General features: G+C 32.3%; 5 protein-coding genes across 8 annotated transcripts; 2 read left to right on the forward strand and 3 right to left on the reverse strand.

The window, feature by feature from the left end:
• Positions 1-99: 99 nt before the first annotated feature.
• Dak1 (cytidine/uridine monophosphate kinase Dak1) lies at positions 100-1,433 on the reverse strand. The gene is given in 3 exon segments (XM_015331230.2): positions 100-934; positions 1,026-1,081; positions 1,084-1,433. Coding segments are annotated over 3 exon segments (636 nt in total). The 5' UTR covers positions 1,385-1,433; the 3' UTR covers positions 100-655.
• Positions 1,434-1,868: 435 nt separating this feature from the next.
• LOC107071852 (ankyrin repeat and FYVE domain-containing protein 1) lies at positions 1,869-8,922 on the forward strand. Of its 4 annotated transcripts, none has more exons than XM_015331225.2 (14): positions 1,869-2,026; positions 2,078-2,162; positions 2,243-2,432; positions 2,538-2,647; positions 2,709-2,968; positions 3,048-3,197; positions 5,216-5,619; positions 5,708-6,421; positions 6,491-6,763; positions 6,840-7,281; positions 7,355-7,552; positions 7,637-7,877; positions 7,950-8,205; positions 8,284-8,922. In XM_015331225.2, the coding sequence occupies exons 2-14, from the start codon at positions 2,159-2,161 to the stop codon at positions 8,414-8,416; spliced, it is 3,375 nt and encodes a 1,124-aa protein (XP_015186711.2). In that variant the 5' UTR covers positions 1,869-2,026; positions 2,078-2,158; the 3' UTR covers positions 8,417-8,922. The 4 variants fall into 4 exon arrangements, with proteins under 4 accessions (XP_015186711.2, XP_089027984.1, XP_015186714.2 ...); XM_089171858.1 differs by having other exon boundaries at positions 1,884-2,162; positions 8,284-8,412; positions 8,652-8,922; XM_015331228.2 differs by having other exon boundaries at positions 1,885-2,026; positions 2,083-2,162.
• Positions 3,199-4,964, reverse strand: LOC107071854 (uncharacterized). Its single transcript, XM_015331231.2, has 3 exons — positions 4,281-4,964; positions 4,028-4,201; positions 3,199-3,948 (listed from the first exon to the last, which is right to left on the reverse strand). The coding sequence occupies exons 1-3, from the start codon at positions 4,324-4,326 to the stop codon at positions 3,662-3,664; spliced, it is 507 nt and encodes a 168-aa protein (XP_015186717.1). The 5' UTR covers positions 4,327-4,964; the 3' UTR covers positions 3,199-3,661.
• Positions 8,923-9,016: 94 nt separating the features above from the next.
• Positions 9,017-9,844, reverse strand: UQCR-11 (Ubiquinol-cytochrome c reductase 11 kDa subunit). Its single transcript, XM_015331224.2, has 2 exons — positions 9,624-9,844; positions 9,017-9,305 (listed from the first exon to the last, which is right to left on the reverse strand). The coding sequence occupies exons 1-2, from the start codon at positions 9,717-9,719 to the stop codon at positions 9,135-9,137; spliced, it is 267 nt and encodes an 88-aa protein (XP_015186710.1). The 5' UTR covers positions 9,720-9,844; the 3' UTR covers positions 9,017-9,134.
• A 544-nt stretch (positions 9,845-10,388) lies between these two features.
• Positions 10,389-17,777, forward strand: Set1 (SET domain containing 1). The gene is given in 11 exon segments (XM_015331180.2): positions 10,389-10,545; positions 12,498-14,011; positions 14,013-14,258; positions 14,340-14,615; positions 14,680-14,991; positions 15,067-15,330; positions 15,405-16,049; positions 16,051-16,692; positions 16,802-17,017; positions 17,100-17,357; positions 17,475-17,777. Coding segments are annotated over 10 exon segments (4,515 nt in total). The 5' UTR covers positions 10,389-10,545; positions 12,498-12,529; the 3' UTR covers positions 17,649-17,777.
• Positions 17,778-17,914: the final 137 nt, after the last annotated feature.

The raw sequence follows: 17,914 nt of genomic DNA on the forward strand, positions 1-17,914 counted from the left end.
AGTCGTCATAGTTCGTCATATTAGGAAAGAATTTTTTTACTCTTTATTCTGTATATACACTGGAGGAAGTAAAAGAAATAAATTATAATTCAATTCTAATTATTGTAATATAATTCTCAAGTTCAATTTTATTATTTGCTTGCACAGCAATATTAATGCTTTATCATTATACATCATTTTGTCGTTATATTTCATACCTGATATCTGTATATCTAATGCATTTATATATACATATCAATTATAAACATCTTCTGTTTCTGTATACAACTCGGTATCAAAGAATGTCTATTTCTATCCCATCATATAGTCTTTTGTTATTATTATATTATATAGTATATAGTATTTTATATTATAGTTATTATATTATATATTATATAGTATTTTGTTATTATATATTGTATTTCTACAGTTAACGTGTTCTACAATTATATTCTACAATAATGTATATAATAATTAAGATAAAATAATTCTGACAAAGTATCAATTGATAAAAATATAAAATAAAAGAGTAAGATAATATTATTAGCAATATATCTAACGTGTCATATCTATCGACTAACAAAAGCTTGGAAATTCAATGATTGATATTTGATAAAAGAAAGAAAAATATCGACTGTAAAATTATTTCTTTCCATATAATAGTTTGTCGTCTTATTTACCATCCTATGCTAGGTAAAAATTTTTCTACGTCTTCTACTATTTTCAATGGTGTTTTCATAGCATCAAGCTTATGCACCAGGCCTTGTTTTTCATAATATTCTATTATAGGCATTGTGTTTTGTACATAAGTTTCATGCCTCTTTATAAGAGTTTCTTCATTATCATCGCTGCGTCCACTACCTAAGGCTCCACGGTTGAGGCATCTTTGAGTACAAACTTCTTTGGAACATTCGCAAAACAAGACACCTTTCAAAAGTACCTTGTCTGACATGACCTATCGTAAAGAGAAGAAATATTAATATCAATTATTATATATATAGCATATTTTAATCTATTAAAAGGTTTCACTTGAACCATAACCTCACCTTGTTCCAACCAGTTAAATTATTTTCGTTTCGTGGAAAACCATCTATGAGAAATTTTTTTTAGGAGCCTGAGATGTCTGCATGGCACGTTCCAATAAAGAACAAGTGATTTCCACAGGTACAATACTTCCATTTTTAATATGCGTTTCGATGAGCTCACCAAATTCCGAATCGGGTTTGGTTCTCTCTTTCCTCAAGAGATCACCGGCCGACAAGTGAACGTAACCATACTTTTCTGATAACAAATGACATAAGGTTCCTTTACCTGCACCGGGTCCACCCAAAACGAACAAAACTTCAAATTTTTCTGTCGCGGACATTGCTAAACGACGCAGTCCAGCTGCGGCTATCGTCAACATAAAATATGACAGAACTTAACACTATGACCACGAGGTATCGACTATCTCCTATATCGGAAGAATAAATGGGCGCCATTTTTTAAATCGTCTTGTTTACTATTACAAATGACACGACTAACTTTTTCATCCCTAAAACATTCCTTTAAATTTGCTAGAAAATGTCAATTATTTATTCATTATAATCACTTTAAAAAGCACTTTATTTTAATTATCACTTTATTTCATTACTTCTCATTATTTATAAATAAATTATCAAATTAACAACTAAATAGACCGGTCTTAAATCTTTGGTTATTCGAACTAATGATGGCGACAATAATACTGGACTAAATAATAATCACTTGAGAATGACACATTTTGTCGACAATTTTAATAATAATTTAAATAATTCATTATGAAATATTCTTGCGAAAGTCGCATGATCGATAGATAGATTCTAAATCGACATACTACACATTGACGTCATTTATCATTATCGAAAAGTATAAACATAGGAACTTTTACTATCACTCGTGTGGCATTAGGTTTATCAAAGAATTGCACTGATGATGAAAGCAACTGACAGATGCAGTAAATAGTGTGGGCGGATATTTAATAAATTCTCATTTATTCACGTCTTTTTCAAGTTTCACCCTTATCTAAGTAAGTTTGATAATTTTTTAATATATTCATTCTAAATTCTAACCTATACAGAATAGCGGCCTGTGGATGCTGTCAACCGAGAAATATTCACCGTACGTTTAAGATCATTTTAAAACAATTACACACGAGATTATGGGTACGTTTATCAAAATGTTTTTAAAAATATTATTACAAATTGATGTCTAAATGATGGAGATATTTCATTTGCATTTTTAGAAGATACTACAGAATCCCAAAAGTGGCAACAACGTTTGTGTTTATTGCGGGAACAGTATGTCAGTTTGTATAATGCAAATGCAGAACTGCAACGTGATTATGCTATTGCAACTGCGGATAAACGAGAAAATGGATTTGTTGGTCGACTTTTAACAACGGTGGCATCTTTGTACAATCAACATAATTACAGGTATATGAACGTTGTAAACATCATATGACACATTTATAAAATCATAATTATTCTATTATTATGTAGATTCTAAAAGTGCATAAACTATGCGTTTGTTATTTTTAGTGACATTACCATTAAATTAGCAGATCAAGAAGTACCAGCTCACAGATTTGTCTTGACTGCTCGCAGTGACTTTTTTGGTGAATCTGTTCATGCCGGTACGCCGGTACTAGGTAATGCCTTTGCTTTGAATCAATCTTTTAAGAATTATTCTAGAAAATAAATTTTTTACAGACTGGAGCAGTCTAGATACACGCGTAGGATTAGTTTTATTGAAATGGATTTACACGGGAAAGGTTTCCCAAGAAAATTTAACGGTAGATTTAATGAGAGCTGCTTCGTCTTTTCAATTATCAGAATTGATCGATCAATGCGAAAAATATTTGATTGGCATTGCCGGTCTTAAAGATTGCGTTCAATTGTACGTAGCTGCTGAAGAATTGGGCGTACAAAATCTCAGAGATCATTGTAGTTCTTTGATATCCATACACTGGGTAGGTAAAGTATTTGTTTAATTTCTATAAAGTATTTGCTAATATCAAACAATGATTAAATTAAAGATTTGATTTATAGGAAGACCTAACGGGAGAAGATTTTAAAGAATTACATTGTTCTTTAGTGTATAAATTATTACAAGCTAAAAGCAAATACCCTTTACATTCGGCAGTTCGTTTATTAAGGGAGGACGTTGTATTTTTGTATTTAATTGAAAATAGTACAGAGGTAAGGAACCTTTTTGTTTTTTATTTCATTACTTTTCATTAATTCAAAATAAGGAAACTAATATGTGTATCGTATAGCAAATTATGAAATGTATGCTATAATTAAGCAGGTGAGTGTTAAAAATATTCATCTATTGGCCACAGATTAAATTCTAAAATAAAAGATTATTCTTATCGATGGAATATATCGCGTAATATATTAAATAATTAAATTAAATTGTAAATAAAATGGTATCCTTAATAGAGATTACATTTTTTTCTTAACGTAACGATATCACAATATATTAGGTATATTAATACCTAATTAATTTATAAAAATACAATACACAATATTAGAAGTACATAATTAAACTTAAGCATTCGTTGCATTTTAAGAAATGCATTGAATTTCTCAAATATTTTTTTCTAAACTTACTCCTTCGGAATAACAATATTTTAATTTGGAGGCTATCAATAGTTAACTTTTTAAACATATACAAATTTAACAAATAATAAAGATAGCGCTAATAGAAAGACAGTAGTCACATTTACCGTCTTAATGGAAGGAGAAAAATTACATAAATCAGAATCGCAGTAACAATATTCAGGTGGTCTACCAGTTGCTCCTCTGTCCTCACCAGTAGCACAGCCTTCTTCGTAAACTGTTTTTATTACTTCTTCCTTATCACTCCATTCTTTTTTTTCAAAATCATAGGATTTATATATATACTTTTGAGTAGCACAGTCTCTTTGAACTGTTTTAATCATGGATGCTAAAACAGTGTTAAACAACAACATTAGTCATCATTCTTAATTGTATTTCCTAATTGCACTTTTAAAAGCTCTACATACTTTGGGATTTATAATAGACAGTTTTTTTAACGCAAAATGTTGATGTAGGACAAGAAACTTGAAATGTTTTATTCCCATTGAATTGGGAACAAAGTTTTTCAGATGCGTCGTGTCCTGAAAATGTTGCCACGCAACGGTAGCACATAATACCTTCCGCTTTTGTTTTTAAGATATCTATAAAATACAAAGTCTCTTTTAATTCTTTGCGATAAAAAAAATGCAGTCAAGAATATAGGTGAAAATTTGTACTTACATAAAAATATTGTGACAAATTGTATTAGTAAGCTTTCTACACGCATCTTTAAACAATTTTTTAACTAAATTATTAACAACAACAAAATCATTCACAGTTGCAAATAATGATCATTTGCTAAAACAAATAATCATAAGAATATTTTTCTATATATCTCAATACACAGACTTCAATTATTGGCCTCTTATTTTATGGTTATGTTGTGATGTGTTGCATCGATGCACTTGAAAACTGCACTTTGTTGTTAGTTAATTAAAAACTATTGAAAATTATTTAATAAGGAGTTTAAATAAACAATGCATGCTTGTCACGAAATACACTAAATCAACATTTACTTGATTTATTTTCTTAAATTTTTGCAAATCGTAAGGTTATATATTTCCTATACATGTTTATCTTGAAAATTAAGTAAATTTGCACATACAGAGTATTATATTAACAAGTGGTTAAGCAACCGTATCATCGACTACTATATCATCTTCGTATTCTTTTCGATTCGCCCGTATATCGTAGCTTATTCATATCGGAAAGTAATCTCTACGCTTCCTCCGTGACCAATTCTGCATTCCTGTATGACTACTCTCCAACAGTGGTTCTCAAACTTTTACAAAATATATTACCTTTTTTATTTCTTTTATTCATTCGGTTAATAATTGATAATTAAAATATAAATATTTCATTATCTATTGTAATTATCGATTATTACAACAACTACAACGTTAATTATTATATGATGAAATAAAATTAATTACCTATTTGATCATTTTAGTTGAGTTAATGATTAACAATCAGAATGATTCATTGTCATGAAATTGATATACTTTTTTTCTTATTTTTTATCTCTTTTAAATTAATTATATCATTCTTAACAAATAGACACAAATAATTCAATATTTTAAAGAAAATGATATAATATATTTTTTATTTCTGTACAGCTTCCCAAGGCAGTCAATGTAATTGATCAAAAAGGAGAAACTGTATTGGAGATAGCTCTAAAAGCACGACAACCCTCTTTGGCACGAACCTTAGTTGAACATGGGGCAGATCTTACTGCCAAAGATTCAAGAGGTCTTTCTTTACTTCAAAATGCTATTTTAAGGGGTGACTCGTATTCAGCTCAATTCATCATCGAACAATTGGAAAACAATGGAAGTACCCAGAAATTATGCGAACCTATTAAATTTATCGAAAATGCGAACAATATTGATAATTATAAGGAATTAGAAGGATGCACTGTGTTGCATTTAGTAACAAAACATGACACTGAAAATATCGTAGCTGTTGCTTCTAAATTATTAGAAGCCGGTATAGATCCTAATTTACAGGATCACAGAGGATGGTAATTAATATTACATGTAAATGTATTTACTCTATTTGATTATTAAATATTATTTCTAATAATTTAAATTATTTATTTCATCTTTTAGGACTGCTTTGCATAGTTGCATTTCGGAGAAAAACGAGCCAATATTTAATTTATTAATTGAATCCAAAAATATAAATTTGGATGCAAGAGATAATAAAGACGATACTCCGTTATGTTTAGCAATGAAAATAGAACCATTCCAATCATTTTTTGCTAAGGAACTTTTACTCAGAGGAGCAATACCTAATCCTGAATACAAGGAGACAGGGGACACTCTTCTACATGTTTTAACCAGAGAAAATAAAGAAGAAGCTGCCTTGTTTTTAACTGAATATTGCAAAGATAGCTTAATGAAAGCAAACAATGACGGTTACACGATTCTACACGAAGCTTGCAAAGTCGGTTTGAAACAATTAACAAAAGTTCTTTTACAATATGGCATTCCAACAAACATGGTCACACTTACTACAGAAGATGCGCCCATACATATTGCAGTTTCACATTTTTATTTAGATATCGTAGAAGAATTACTCAATGCTAAGGATGCAAATTTACAATTAAATTTGAAAAACAAAGCGAAAGAAACGCCTTTAAGTTTGGCGATAAAAGCACCATTTAAAAAAGGCAAAGATATTGTTTTGGCTTTGATAAAAGCTGGAGCCAATGTAAATCAATGCAACGAAGAAGGACTAACGTTGCTACATCAATCTATATTAAAAGAAGATTCGGCAACGGCCATTTTTTTGTTAGAAAATGGTGCAGAAATGAATGCAAAGTAAGTAGCTAACATTGGTAATAGATTAATGAAGAACGTATTTATATTTACTAAATGATATATTAACAGGACAGCTAATGGAGAGACACCATTGCAACTTAGCGTGCACTGTAGACTTAGCGAGGTGGTAGAAGCTCTTTGTAGACGAGGGGTAGATACTTCGGTAGGATGCCCATTATGGGATGCATTGGATTCGGATCAAGAAGATACCGCTTCTATTTTAGTTAAACACGGAGCAGATGCTGATTGCTGGGGTCCTGGTCCAGATGGATGTTTACAAACTTTATTACACAGAGCAATCGATGAAAATAAAGAAGACATTGCACAATTTCTCATAAGAAGGTATATCGTCGATATAAGAACGTTCTTTGTCAAATAAACATTAAGACACATTATTTTGAAATATTCATTTTTACAGTGGATGCGATTTAAACGCTCCCAGACGTCCAGGACCAAATGGCACCGGAGGTGACGAATCAAAGGATGAATGTACTCCGTTACATTTATGTTGTCAATGGGGTCTTGAACAAGTTGTTCAAACTCTTATCGAGCATGGAGCAGATGTTAATGCTCGTGACGCGGAAGGAAAAACTCCTGTTCATGTAGCAATACAAAATCAACATTCACAAATAATATCATTGTTATTATGTCATCCTAATATAGATTTAAATAAGAGAGACAAAAAAGGATTAACGCCATTCGCGGCAGCTTTAACCGTTCGTAACAATAAAGCGGCTCAAGCGATACTGGAAAGGTTACCCAAAGCTGCAGAACAATACGACAATAAGGGAAGAAACTTTTTGCACACTGCTATACAAAAAGGAGATATGGAGAGCATTTTGTTTCTACTTTCTATACAGGTATATAGGATTTTATTTATTAACACAGCCATTACATCTACGATTGAATTGTTGATAAAAATCATTTTTGTAGGTAGATGTAAATTCTAGAGTACATGACGTTACGCAAACACCCCCTTTACATCTCGCTGCCATATCTGGAAATGAAATGTTGGTACGAAGTTTGATTTTAGCCGAAGCACGCGTCAACGATACAGATGCGAATAGAAATACTGCATTACACGCTGCAGCGAAAGCTGGCCACGCTACAGTCGTGTCTGCGTTGTTGCATGTAAATATTATTGTTTATTAATATTTCATGATGTTATTGGAATATATATATATATATACATGTATATATTAATTTTTCTCGTAGAACAATATTAATTTTGATGCAGTAAATGCGGATGGCGATAACGCATTACACGTAGCAGTTAGAGAAGGTCACGTATCTGTCGTAAGAACGTTATTAACAGAATGTACTTTAGACGCAGAAGCAGTAAATCTGAAAGGCAGAAATCCTCTACACGAATTAGCTAGATGCGGAAGAGATAATGCTGCAACTATATGCGAACTCTTTTTAGAATGCATGTCGCAATATCCGGTGAACAATGCTGGTAAAAATAATTCATTTTATATCGATGAATATTTGAAGTTTCATCCGTTTACTATTATTATTTCTATTTTAGACTTAGATGGTAATACCCCATTGTTAATAGCCTATATGAAAGGTAATGGTAACTTGTGTCGGACACTGGTACGTTCTGGGGCTTGTCTCGGTTCAATGAATAAGGATGGTATAACAATTTTTAATTATCAAGTTGCGACTAAGCAATTGTTATACAGATTATTGGATTCTTTAACGCAAGAAGCACCTTGGGCAGACAAAGATCTATGTTTGGAGTGTGGCACAAAGTTCTCTATAACCATGCGTAAACATCATTGGTAAGAACTAGATTAATTTACAAAATCTACTTTAAAGTATTCTTATCTTTACCTTTATTATTGCTTTCTTTATTGAAGTCGGCACTGTGGAAGAATCTTATGCAGTAAATGTTCAGGTCAAGATGTTCCCATTTTAAAATTTGGATATAACAAGCCAGTACGCGTATGCGGTGTATGCTTTGAGGTATTGCAAATAGGAGCAGATTGGTAAGGATCATAATAAATCAAAATTATCATGCAAACGAACAAAGTGTCATTACATCTGCCTTTTAAAGTACAGATGTTATTCAAACTAAAAGTCTGTGTAATTCTATGTCATTAATAATATATACTTTTTATTGTACTACTTTATTAATAGAAAAACAATTTGTTAAAAACTATTTCCAAATTATAAATACAAACAAGAAAAATAATGATTCATTATGCATACATCATCCTATATATAGAGATCGTGCGGAGTACATGGTAGGGGGACAACGAAATCGATCGCAGCGCACGCCGTGGCAGAAATGTTAAATTTATCGGAACGATTTTATCATCAAATACATTAAATTTTGTATAATTATTAATATAATACTTAAATAAGAAATTTCACAATACAATTACAAAAATAACAAATATAAATTTTACACGTTGTTAGAATTAATATTCATGTTGAACAAATGATGCAAATATTAAAATTTTATCGGATTCTCAATAAAAACTCATCACCATTAATGTTTTTTAATTCTTATGTCATTTTTCTTTTATTGCAAATATTTGAAAAGCTTCGATAAGTTGTGAATGCTAGGCAATGGTAATATCACGTACGTTCCCTATAAGTTACATTTTATTTCTATTATTGAATCATATATACAATGCGTACATGAATTAGTCTATGACATTTGCAACGACAACCATGTAAAGTTCTTATAAGGATCTAACTTAGTTCATTTCAATTTGCTGAAAAGAGTTTCAGCTACGCAATGATCTACACATTCCACATAGTCTATCAGTTCTTCAAGACATGTTTCTTCGGTTTCTTTTTTTGAATTAACACGATCATTACACGTGTTTAATATTTCTTTAAATTTTTCACAGTGTTTCGCTGAGCATTTTTCCTATAAAATATACATTTTTATTAGAATACGATAATAAAGTGATAACGTTTATAAATATATTAATCAAATAGATTTACTTTTATTCCTTATAAGAATTAATTTTATTGATTTGAGATAATTTTATTACTTCAAGGTAAAGATCATCGAACATTAATGAAAATATGATTTGATGAAATAAACTCTTGTTAAAAAGTTACTTAAAATGAAACAAGAATACGGGATTATACATTACAAGTTTTTTCAAATTCTAAATTAGATTTTTTTTTTAATTATTTGACATGTTAAAGTTGATAGTATTACATAATAAAAAAAACTTACACGAAGAACTGTTTGAGGATCAACTAACTCTTCCTCTTCGTCATTTGCCTTAACTTTTGGTACAAAATTTTTAATGAAATTCTGAATGAAAGACATTTTAAGAAGATATATATTTATTAAAATTTAAAGGGAACAGAGAGTGTACTCCAATTATCATATGATGTTCCAATGACTATGTTCAAACTTATTAGTTTTTTTATTTTATCTGTATGCTATGAAATTGACTCGTATTCGTTAAGGCTTATTCTAAAAGTAACTAGATCAAAGTTACAAGAAATATCCCTATGGAAACATTCTTATTGCTATTGGTTAACATTTAATGATAAATAACGAATAAAATACGAGTAATATATTTATAAAATAATAAATATTGGCTTAAATATGAAATCAACTGCCATATATGTAATAATAATAATAATAATTCTTTATTCGATAGTATAGTAATACAAGGCAAATGTGTATAGTTAGTTTTTAAATATTTCATTGAAAAAGAAGTACAATTTATCTGATCGTGTATTGGGTTAAAAAAAAACTATTATAACTGGTTTTTAATTTCCTACTATTAGATAACAGAATAGAGGCGCAGGTGCATTAGTCAAAAAAGAAAAATCATCCACGTGGACGTTTATATGTAGTAGTAGATAAAATGGGTGATATGTGGGACGACGACTATCGCGCATGAAAACGCGCTATTTTCTTTTTAAGCGCGTTAGCTGATTTGCCAATAGGGGATAGTTTTAATACTTCCACAATATATTTCTCGGTTTTGGAAATTGACCAATGCGTGGATTAAATGCCACACACACACACATAATATCATCGGGCAACAAGTTTTTCAGCAATTAATTCAGCGCCAGATTTTAATTACCTATGCAGACTCCTGGCAAATTAACAAAATGCCAGCCGTACAAGGAATTATCAGGTATTATTCTCTCAATGATTAAGAATTTCATGATAATGAAATTTTGGAAAAATTGGGGAAAAAAAGACTTTGGGGTGCTTCGTTGGTTCTCGGTTCACCGTGAACGTATACCGTGGGTCGACTAAGGGCGTTTCAAGATTATATTAAGATATTAAGATAATATCAAAGGGAGAAATAATGTCATTGTTAATAATATGTTCTTCGCGAAATAATAATATTGAATTTGTGATTATAGAAATATAATGTTACTCGTAGTTACCAATGTAATGATGATTCTTTAAGTGACAAGGATGGCGTCACTGAAAAGTGCATCGCGATCAGCTTTATCGGACGTTATAGGCTCGTTTCTTTAACACTTCGAGAAGATTATTTTTCATTTCTAAGAAAGTCATTCGTTCATTTTCGAATCTCAGGGATGAAATATAAAAATTAAACGATTACGGAAAAAAATTAATTGATCGAAGGATCAACGAAAGGAGTCGGTCGAAAAGAGTTTAGTTTAGTGGAATATATACTTGGTGGTGCTTTATACATCGGTGAATATAGTCTTCGATACCGACGTTCGTAGTCGGGGTATTTTTGCGTTAGTGCGTGCGTGCGTGCGTGCGTTCTGCGTGCGTGCGTGCATACGTGTGTTCGTTGGGCAGGTATCAATAAACTTGTATGTTTCTTCGGGAAGAAAGTTGACGGGTAAGTTAAATAAGGAAGAGAGAGAGAGAGAGAGAGAGAAAAATAGAGATAGAGAGAGATAGAGATAGAGAGACAGATAAAGCGAGAGAGAAAGAGAGAGAGAGAGAGAGAGAGAAAGAAAGAAGGTAGAGGATATCGATATCGTGATCTAACGCAATCATACACGTTCAAAATATAATTTCCTTCATAGTAATTCGAGAAAAGATACATCAGCGGACTTATTGCGAATTATTATTTTCTACGATTTCAAGAAAAATAAGTGAACTATAATAGACAAGCCTTGAAGAGAATTTTTCTTGTTTCTTCTCAAACCTCGACCGATTTTTTATTTTCTTTTTTTTCTTTTTTTCTCTCATTATATCGGAGTAAATAACGATGGAAATAATCGTATCAATGAGTTAACGTGTCCTAGGAAGATTTACAATCATTTGGCACGCCGTGTATGTGCTCGTCAACAGTACGAATCGCTCGAGTAAATACTTGGACAATTTTTGGAGGTTATGTGTTATCATCGTGATACGTACGCGAATTAATCAACTTGGATTTTAAGAATTCTACGTGCGATGGAAAAAAAAGTTAAGAAAAGTGGATACACATTTGCAAGGGATGAATAAATTTTGTTTCATCGTGAATGAAATCGTGTGATTATTCTCCTCTTGGGGAAACAAATAAGAAAAATTGTTCAACCTGATCGCTGATATCATCGTTATTATACTTTTTTGCAAGATACATAATTACATGTTAATCGGTCGTTATTTTTGTTTTCCTATTTTTTTTTAATCTTTTTCCTTTTTTATTTAATTTTTAAATAAAAAGACGTACGAGCAAGGTGTTCATAAAATAGAGAATAATTGTCGTATCTTTTAAAATTAGTGCAAATCTTGCACTAATGCAATTGTGTCAGATACATGGAACTTCAAAAAGTTTTTCAATATATAAATATTATAAGTTTTATATTGTTGATAAGTGAATGCATTATGTGATTGCCATTAATTGTTATTAGTGATACTACAGTTAATGATTGAATTTAGAGCAGATCTTTAAATATAACAATTGTCACGTCATTTAGTTCTCTTCTAGCAAGGGTGTGTGATCTATTTATTGTGATTAAAAAACATTTTAATGTGAAAATTGTACATATATAAGTTTCGCAAATAATTTGACATATAATACCACTGAACACTGTTTCTTCCTTTAAATTTATGATTGTAAACATATGAAATACGTTGTATCAACAAAATTTGCTTAAACGTTTGCAATAGTGGTTCACACGAATGGATGATGCTTGGAGGCAATGAACGGAATGGAGAGACATGGACATGGACATGGACACTCGCATGCACATTCGCATCGTCATCGCCATTCTCATGGCAATTCACAGAGCACGTCACAGAATTCGAATCAATCGTCCAAACATAGCCATAGTCACGTAGCTCATTCTCAGAAAGAACCATCTACGCCACAAGTGGTACAGAAACCAAGGAACTATAAATTATTGGTGGATCCATTCTTGGTAAAAGGAGCTACCAAATTGTATAGATACGATGGAATGGTTCCAGGAGATCCTACGTATCCTGTCGTTTTGCCAAGAGATCCCAGATCTCAGTTAACAAGAATATGGACTCGATTAGAACAACTCGACTTACCTGTACCTAGATTTAAAATAGATTCTAATTATTGCGGAGAACCTCCTCCGTTGGAGGTAACATTTTGTCACCTTAATGACAATATTGATAAAACATTTTTAACAGACATGGTTCAAAAGTTTGGTGCCGTAGAAGAACTTACTATATATTACCATCCAGTAACTAATAAACATCTTGGAATAGCCAGAGTAGTCTTTGAAACTACTAAAGCGTCCAAAGCTTGTGTAGAAAAATTGAACAATACATCTGTGATGGGTAGGGTTTTAAGAGTGTTTCTCGATGCTTTCGGAGAGGAATGTAAAAAAATTTACGAGGAGTTAACCGTAGAAAAGAAACCTGAGAGAAAAGTCGAAAAGGAAGTAAAGTGTGATGTTGAACCGGAAAAACAAGCACCGATTGATAAAATTGTGCCTGAAGAAAGGGACGATTATAGAAGTACTAAGAAGACAATTGCTAGTGTAGAAAAAGTTAGAGATCCGTATGTTGAAAATTCGAGATACAATAAGTATAGGGATTATCCTACGCCTAGTGGAAGTACTGGCAGTGATTTAGGCTATGGTACAGCACCTAGCGAATTAAATTATTCTAGCAACTATTCTCAAAATTCTACTCCGGCTACCAATTATGATTTTTACTATAGTGGTTATCACCATCAACCACCTAATAGTTATTTACCTAATATGCCACAAAATGTATCCCAAAATCTTTCTATGCAACCAAATTCAAACATGTGGTGGAGTAATAATTCCGGAACTGCTGGGTATCCATCTGCATCTGTTTGGCCTGCTCAACATGGAACTAATTTGGAAAATCCAACCACTAATACGACGTCGACTAATAAAAGCTCCACGAGTAAGAGTCAACATCATACTACCAAAAAGGAAAAGGATAATCAAAGCACTGTCAAAAATTCATCTAGAGATTCCCCTGTTGAAACTCGTAAGACTTTAGATTTAGATACGAGAATAGCAATGCTATTGAAAGATAAAGCGGGTGGAATGGCTCCTCCATTTTTACAATTTGGTAGTGATTCAGAAGATGATAAAAAATCACAACACGGCGATAACGAAATGCTTTCGGATCCTCCGAGTCCGTTTTTATCTCATGAAGCATATAAATCTTGTTTTGAAAAAGATGAGAGAAAAAAATAAAGAAAGATGGAAAACTCGTGAGAACAATCTAAATCAATTTTCCGTCGACGAAGATTTAGGCAGCGTTATCAGTTCTAGCGAAGATGAAGCCTTGTTGGGAAGTTACAGCCCAGCACCGGATGAAATTGAACCAGAACCACCTAAAGAACCACCACCTCCTCCACCACCTGACGACGATAGAATGTCCTTGAGTCCATTGAGTTCGGGAGATGAAAAAATAGAAGAGGTAACAATATTTTTTTTTATAAAAATAAGGTAACAATAATTATGAAGTTGAAATAAAAAAATCAAAACGATTTAACAACAGGTTATCGCTCAACCCGAGCCCTCGAGTCACTTGTATCCAGGGCCTGGTTATCCTGGTCATATAAGTCATTATCCATCCGGAGACGTTTATAGTTGGCCTAGACCAGCCCAATATCCTTATCCTTATGGAACGACCTACTTGCAAAGCCATTATCAACCTACTACGGCATCTTTATCGGGAACAGTTGGGAGTCATCAAGGGACAAATTATTACTCGTCTTTCCAATCACGCTTTCAGGCCATGGCAAATCATAACATTACTAAAGATAATCCGCAGGTAAGTGTTATTATTTAATTCTTCTTTTTACTCATAATTTTATATCAAATTGTATTATATTTAGGGTCCTACCATCAATGGTGTATTAAACAGAGTTGTAAATGAACTGAAACAAATTTTAAAAAAAGATTTTAATAAGAAAATGGTAGAAAATACTGCATACAAATTATTTGAAGTTTGGTGGGATGAGAAAAAATCAGAAAAGAATCAAACACAAGGAGGAGACGTTGCTGTTATTAATAATACTAGTAAAGAAGAAAATTCAAAACCACAAGGACTTTCATTACTTTTGGAGCAAGGAACACCATTGGGTCTCAATTACGATGGATTTGGTTTGGGTATCAGAGCTAGTATGCCAAAGATGCCTTCATTTAGGGTAAGCAATGAGATGAAAATATTTTTTCTAAAAGTCTATCTATCAAATACAAAATATTTATATTTTGTTGAACAGCGTAAAATTAAAGCTCCGAGTCCTTTACCTCAAGACGAAGATAGTCATCAATCAGATCGTATTGATACTGAAATCATAGAAAGCGATAGCGATTTAGATCTACCACCGGTACAAAAAGTTAAAAGACCAGTTTCATCTCTTCAGAGCGGTTCTTCTTCCTCGTCTTCGTCTTCATCCACTGAAAGTTCTAGCGAGGAAGCTAGTTCCAGTGAATCTTCTAGTAGTTCGAGCGAGAGTTCGGACGAAGACAACTCTGAAGATGAGGTACGTAAAATGTGTCTCAAGTATTAAATCAATATCAATCATTTTTATTCATTGTTTCTTTATCTTATTTATAGCAAGACACGGATAGTCGCATGTCCGATCATCGTCCTTTGGCTTGTAACAGCGAAGATCCAGATATATTAATGGAACTGGCTATTCAAAGATCTTTGGATTGTCCTACTCCAACCGGTAGAGATACTCCACTGCCAGATATAAAAATAATAGATTTAAATTCAGATGAGTTTCCTGAAATCGATAACAGTGAGAGTCCATTACCAGCTTCCCCAGGAAAATATGAAAATGATAAGGACACGAATGACAGATTAAATGAAAATTATCAGAATAAGATAGAGGAAGAACAATTGGAAACGTTGAAGCCTATAGATGTTAATGCAAACAAACCGAGGTTAGAGAACGATGTACAGCAAAAACTTAATACGTATATTGCCAAGTTACCGCAGAAGGAAGAGATTCAACAAGATATGAAAAAAATGGAAAGTTCAGCTGCAGAAGCACTGATAACATTAGCTGGTCAGGATAATATTATACGGCATAGAAGCCCAGGACCTATCGAGCCTAATATCATTAGAACTCTTCAAACGTTGTCTGCCAAATACATTAATGATGAACCTATTCTTAAGGAATCAGAGAAAATTGATATGTTCAGTGAAATTCCTACTACAGATTCGGAAGAGGAAAGTCTCGAAATAAGAAGATTAAAAATTCCAAGCAGAAGTCGATCTACGATTAAATGGTCAACAAAGCCCAAGCTCGCCTGGTTCACAAGCATCTCAAGTTTATATGGAACATTCGTATTCTTTACCACCAGCTCTTCCAGAACCTGTGGAACCACCTCCTGTTGTTCGTATGAATCCATCACCGATAAAGATAAAAGCTTCAAAGGTTGGCAAGTTAACGAAAGGAAAAGATAAAGTGCATAAGGTCGAAAAACGGAAGTTGAATAAATATCCCAAAATACATGATCTTCAGAAACACGAAGGAGAGAAGGAAAATATTCAAAATGAATATGTTTATGAAAGATATGTTAGGAATATTCAAGAACCACCAGTAGTATATAAGGAAAGAGATTTAATGTCAGAAATGGGTATTTTGTACGAATTCTTGACCAGAGGTATAGATGCGGAAGATGTTGAATATTTAAGAAGAAGTTATGAAGCTTTGTTAGCTGATGACGCTCAAGGATATTGGTTAAACGATACTCATTGGGTTGACCATCCTGCAACAGACATACCAAGCCCAGCTAAGAGAAGAAAACGAGACGAATTAAGATTACATGCAACTGGAAGTGCAAGAACCGAAGGATACTACAAAGTAGATTTAAGGGAGAAAGCAAAACATAAAGTAAATTCATTTTTCTTATACTAAATTAAATATACCAAACCGTTCGTTTTCATATTCAATCTCTAAATAATTAAAATTATAATTCAAATTCAATGTTCATTCTTTACAGCATCATTATGCACAAAGTATACAACGTTCCAACGACGTAGAGGAGAGTACTTATACAGGAGGAGATGGCATAATAAACGGTCCAAAGGGTAATACGAAAGCATTGACTGGTAAGATGCAAGCTTTGTCACGAGAAGCGCGAAGTAATCAACGTCGCCTTTTAACCGCATTTGGAATAGACACCGACAGTGATCTCCTTAAGTTTAATCAATTAAAGGTATGCTAACATTATCCTTTATATTATTATTTTTATATGCAAAGACAATTGTTTATTTTATCATCTTATTGTTACATTGCAGTTCAGAAAAAAACAATTGAAATTTGCCAAGTCTGGCATTCACGATTGGGGTTTGTTTGCTATGGAACCGATTGCAGCAGACGAAATGGTTATAGAATATGTAGGGCAAATGATTAGACCAGTTGTTGCAGATTTAAGGGAGTCTCAATACGAAGCTACAGGCATTGGTAGTTCTTACCTATTCCGTATTGATCTGGATACGATTATCGATGCAACTAAATGCGGCAATCTAGCAAGATTCATTAATCACAGTTGCAATGTGAGTATCTCCACAGATTTTTCATTCCGCCGATAAATATCGTCAATCAAAAGTCAAATGACTTTTAATTTTCTTTTTATATAATCAAAGCATTTTCCGACATTTTTTTTTTTTTAGCCAAACTGTTATGCAAAAGTAATTACTATAGAAAGCCAAAAGAAAATTGTAATCTACAGTAAACAACCGATAGGAGTTAACGAAGAAATAACTTATGATTACAAATTTCCATTGGAGGATGACAAAATACCCTGCCTTTGTGGAGCTCCGCAGTGTCGGGGTACTCTCAATTAAAAAGTTCATCGAGCTACATTGTTCGTCCCTTTTTCCTATCTTCTACATTTCACCATGTCCTGCTCTCATATTTTTGTAAATATTTCTTCATGTAAACATTTTATAAAAATGCTATCGAAAAATACTAAATTATACTTGTGAGACTTTTTTTAAAGATCATTCTTTATAAAATGATTCTTAAGTTAACGAGATAATATAATACGCGAGTCACATTGTAATTTATAAATTATTAAGTTGCCAAATTCTTTATTACTAAGTTAAAATCG

This window comes from Polistes dominula, unplaced genomic scaffold, assembly GCF_049000335.1.
Source record: "Polistes dominula isolate Pdom_NZ unplaced genomic scaffold, Pdom_raw_medaka contig_84, whole genome shotgun sequence".
NCBI classification, from domain to species: domain Eukaryota; kingdom Metazoa; phylum Arthropoda; class Insecta; order Hymenoptera; family Vespidae; genus Polistes; species Polistes dominula.

Coding starts and splice junctions, on each gene's coding strand:
- LOC107071852 (XM_015331225.2), top strand. Junction 2,648..2,708: donor TGCCGGTACGCCGGTACTAG/GTAATGCCTTTG, acceptor AATTTTTTACAG/ACTGGAGCAGTCTAGATACA. Junction 6,764..6,839: donor GCACAATTTCTCATAAGAAG/GTATATCGTCGA, acceptor TCATTTTTACAG/TGGATGCGATTTAAACGCTC.
- LOC107071854 (XM_015331231.2), bottom strand. CDS start 4,326: ATGCGTGTAGAAAGCTTACTAATACAATTTGTCACAATATTTTTAT. Junction 4,202..4,280: donor ATTTGTCACAATATTTTTAT/GTAAGTACAAAT, acceptor TGTATTTTATAG/ATATCTTAAAAACAAAAGCG. Junction 3,949..4,027: donor TGTCTATTATAAATCCCAAA/GTATGTAGAGCT, acceptor ACACTGTTTTAG/CATCCATGATTAAAACAGTT.
- UQCR-11 (XM_015331224.2), bottom strand. CDS start 9,719: ATGTCTTTCATTCAGAATTTCATTAAAAATTTTGTACCAAAAGTTAAG. Junction 9,306..9,623: donor ATCCTCAAACAGTTCTTCGT/GTAAGTTTTTTT, acceptor TATATTTTATAG/GAAAAATGCTCAGCGAAACA.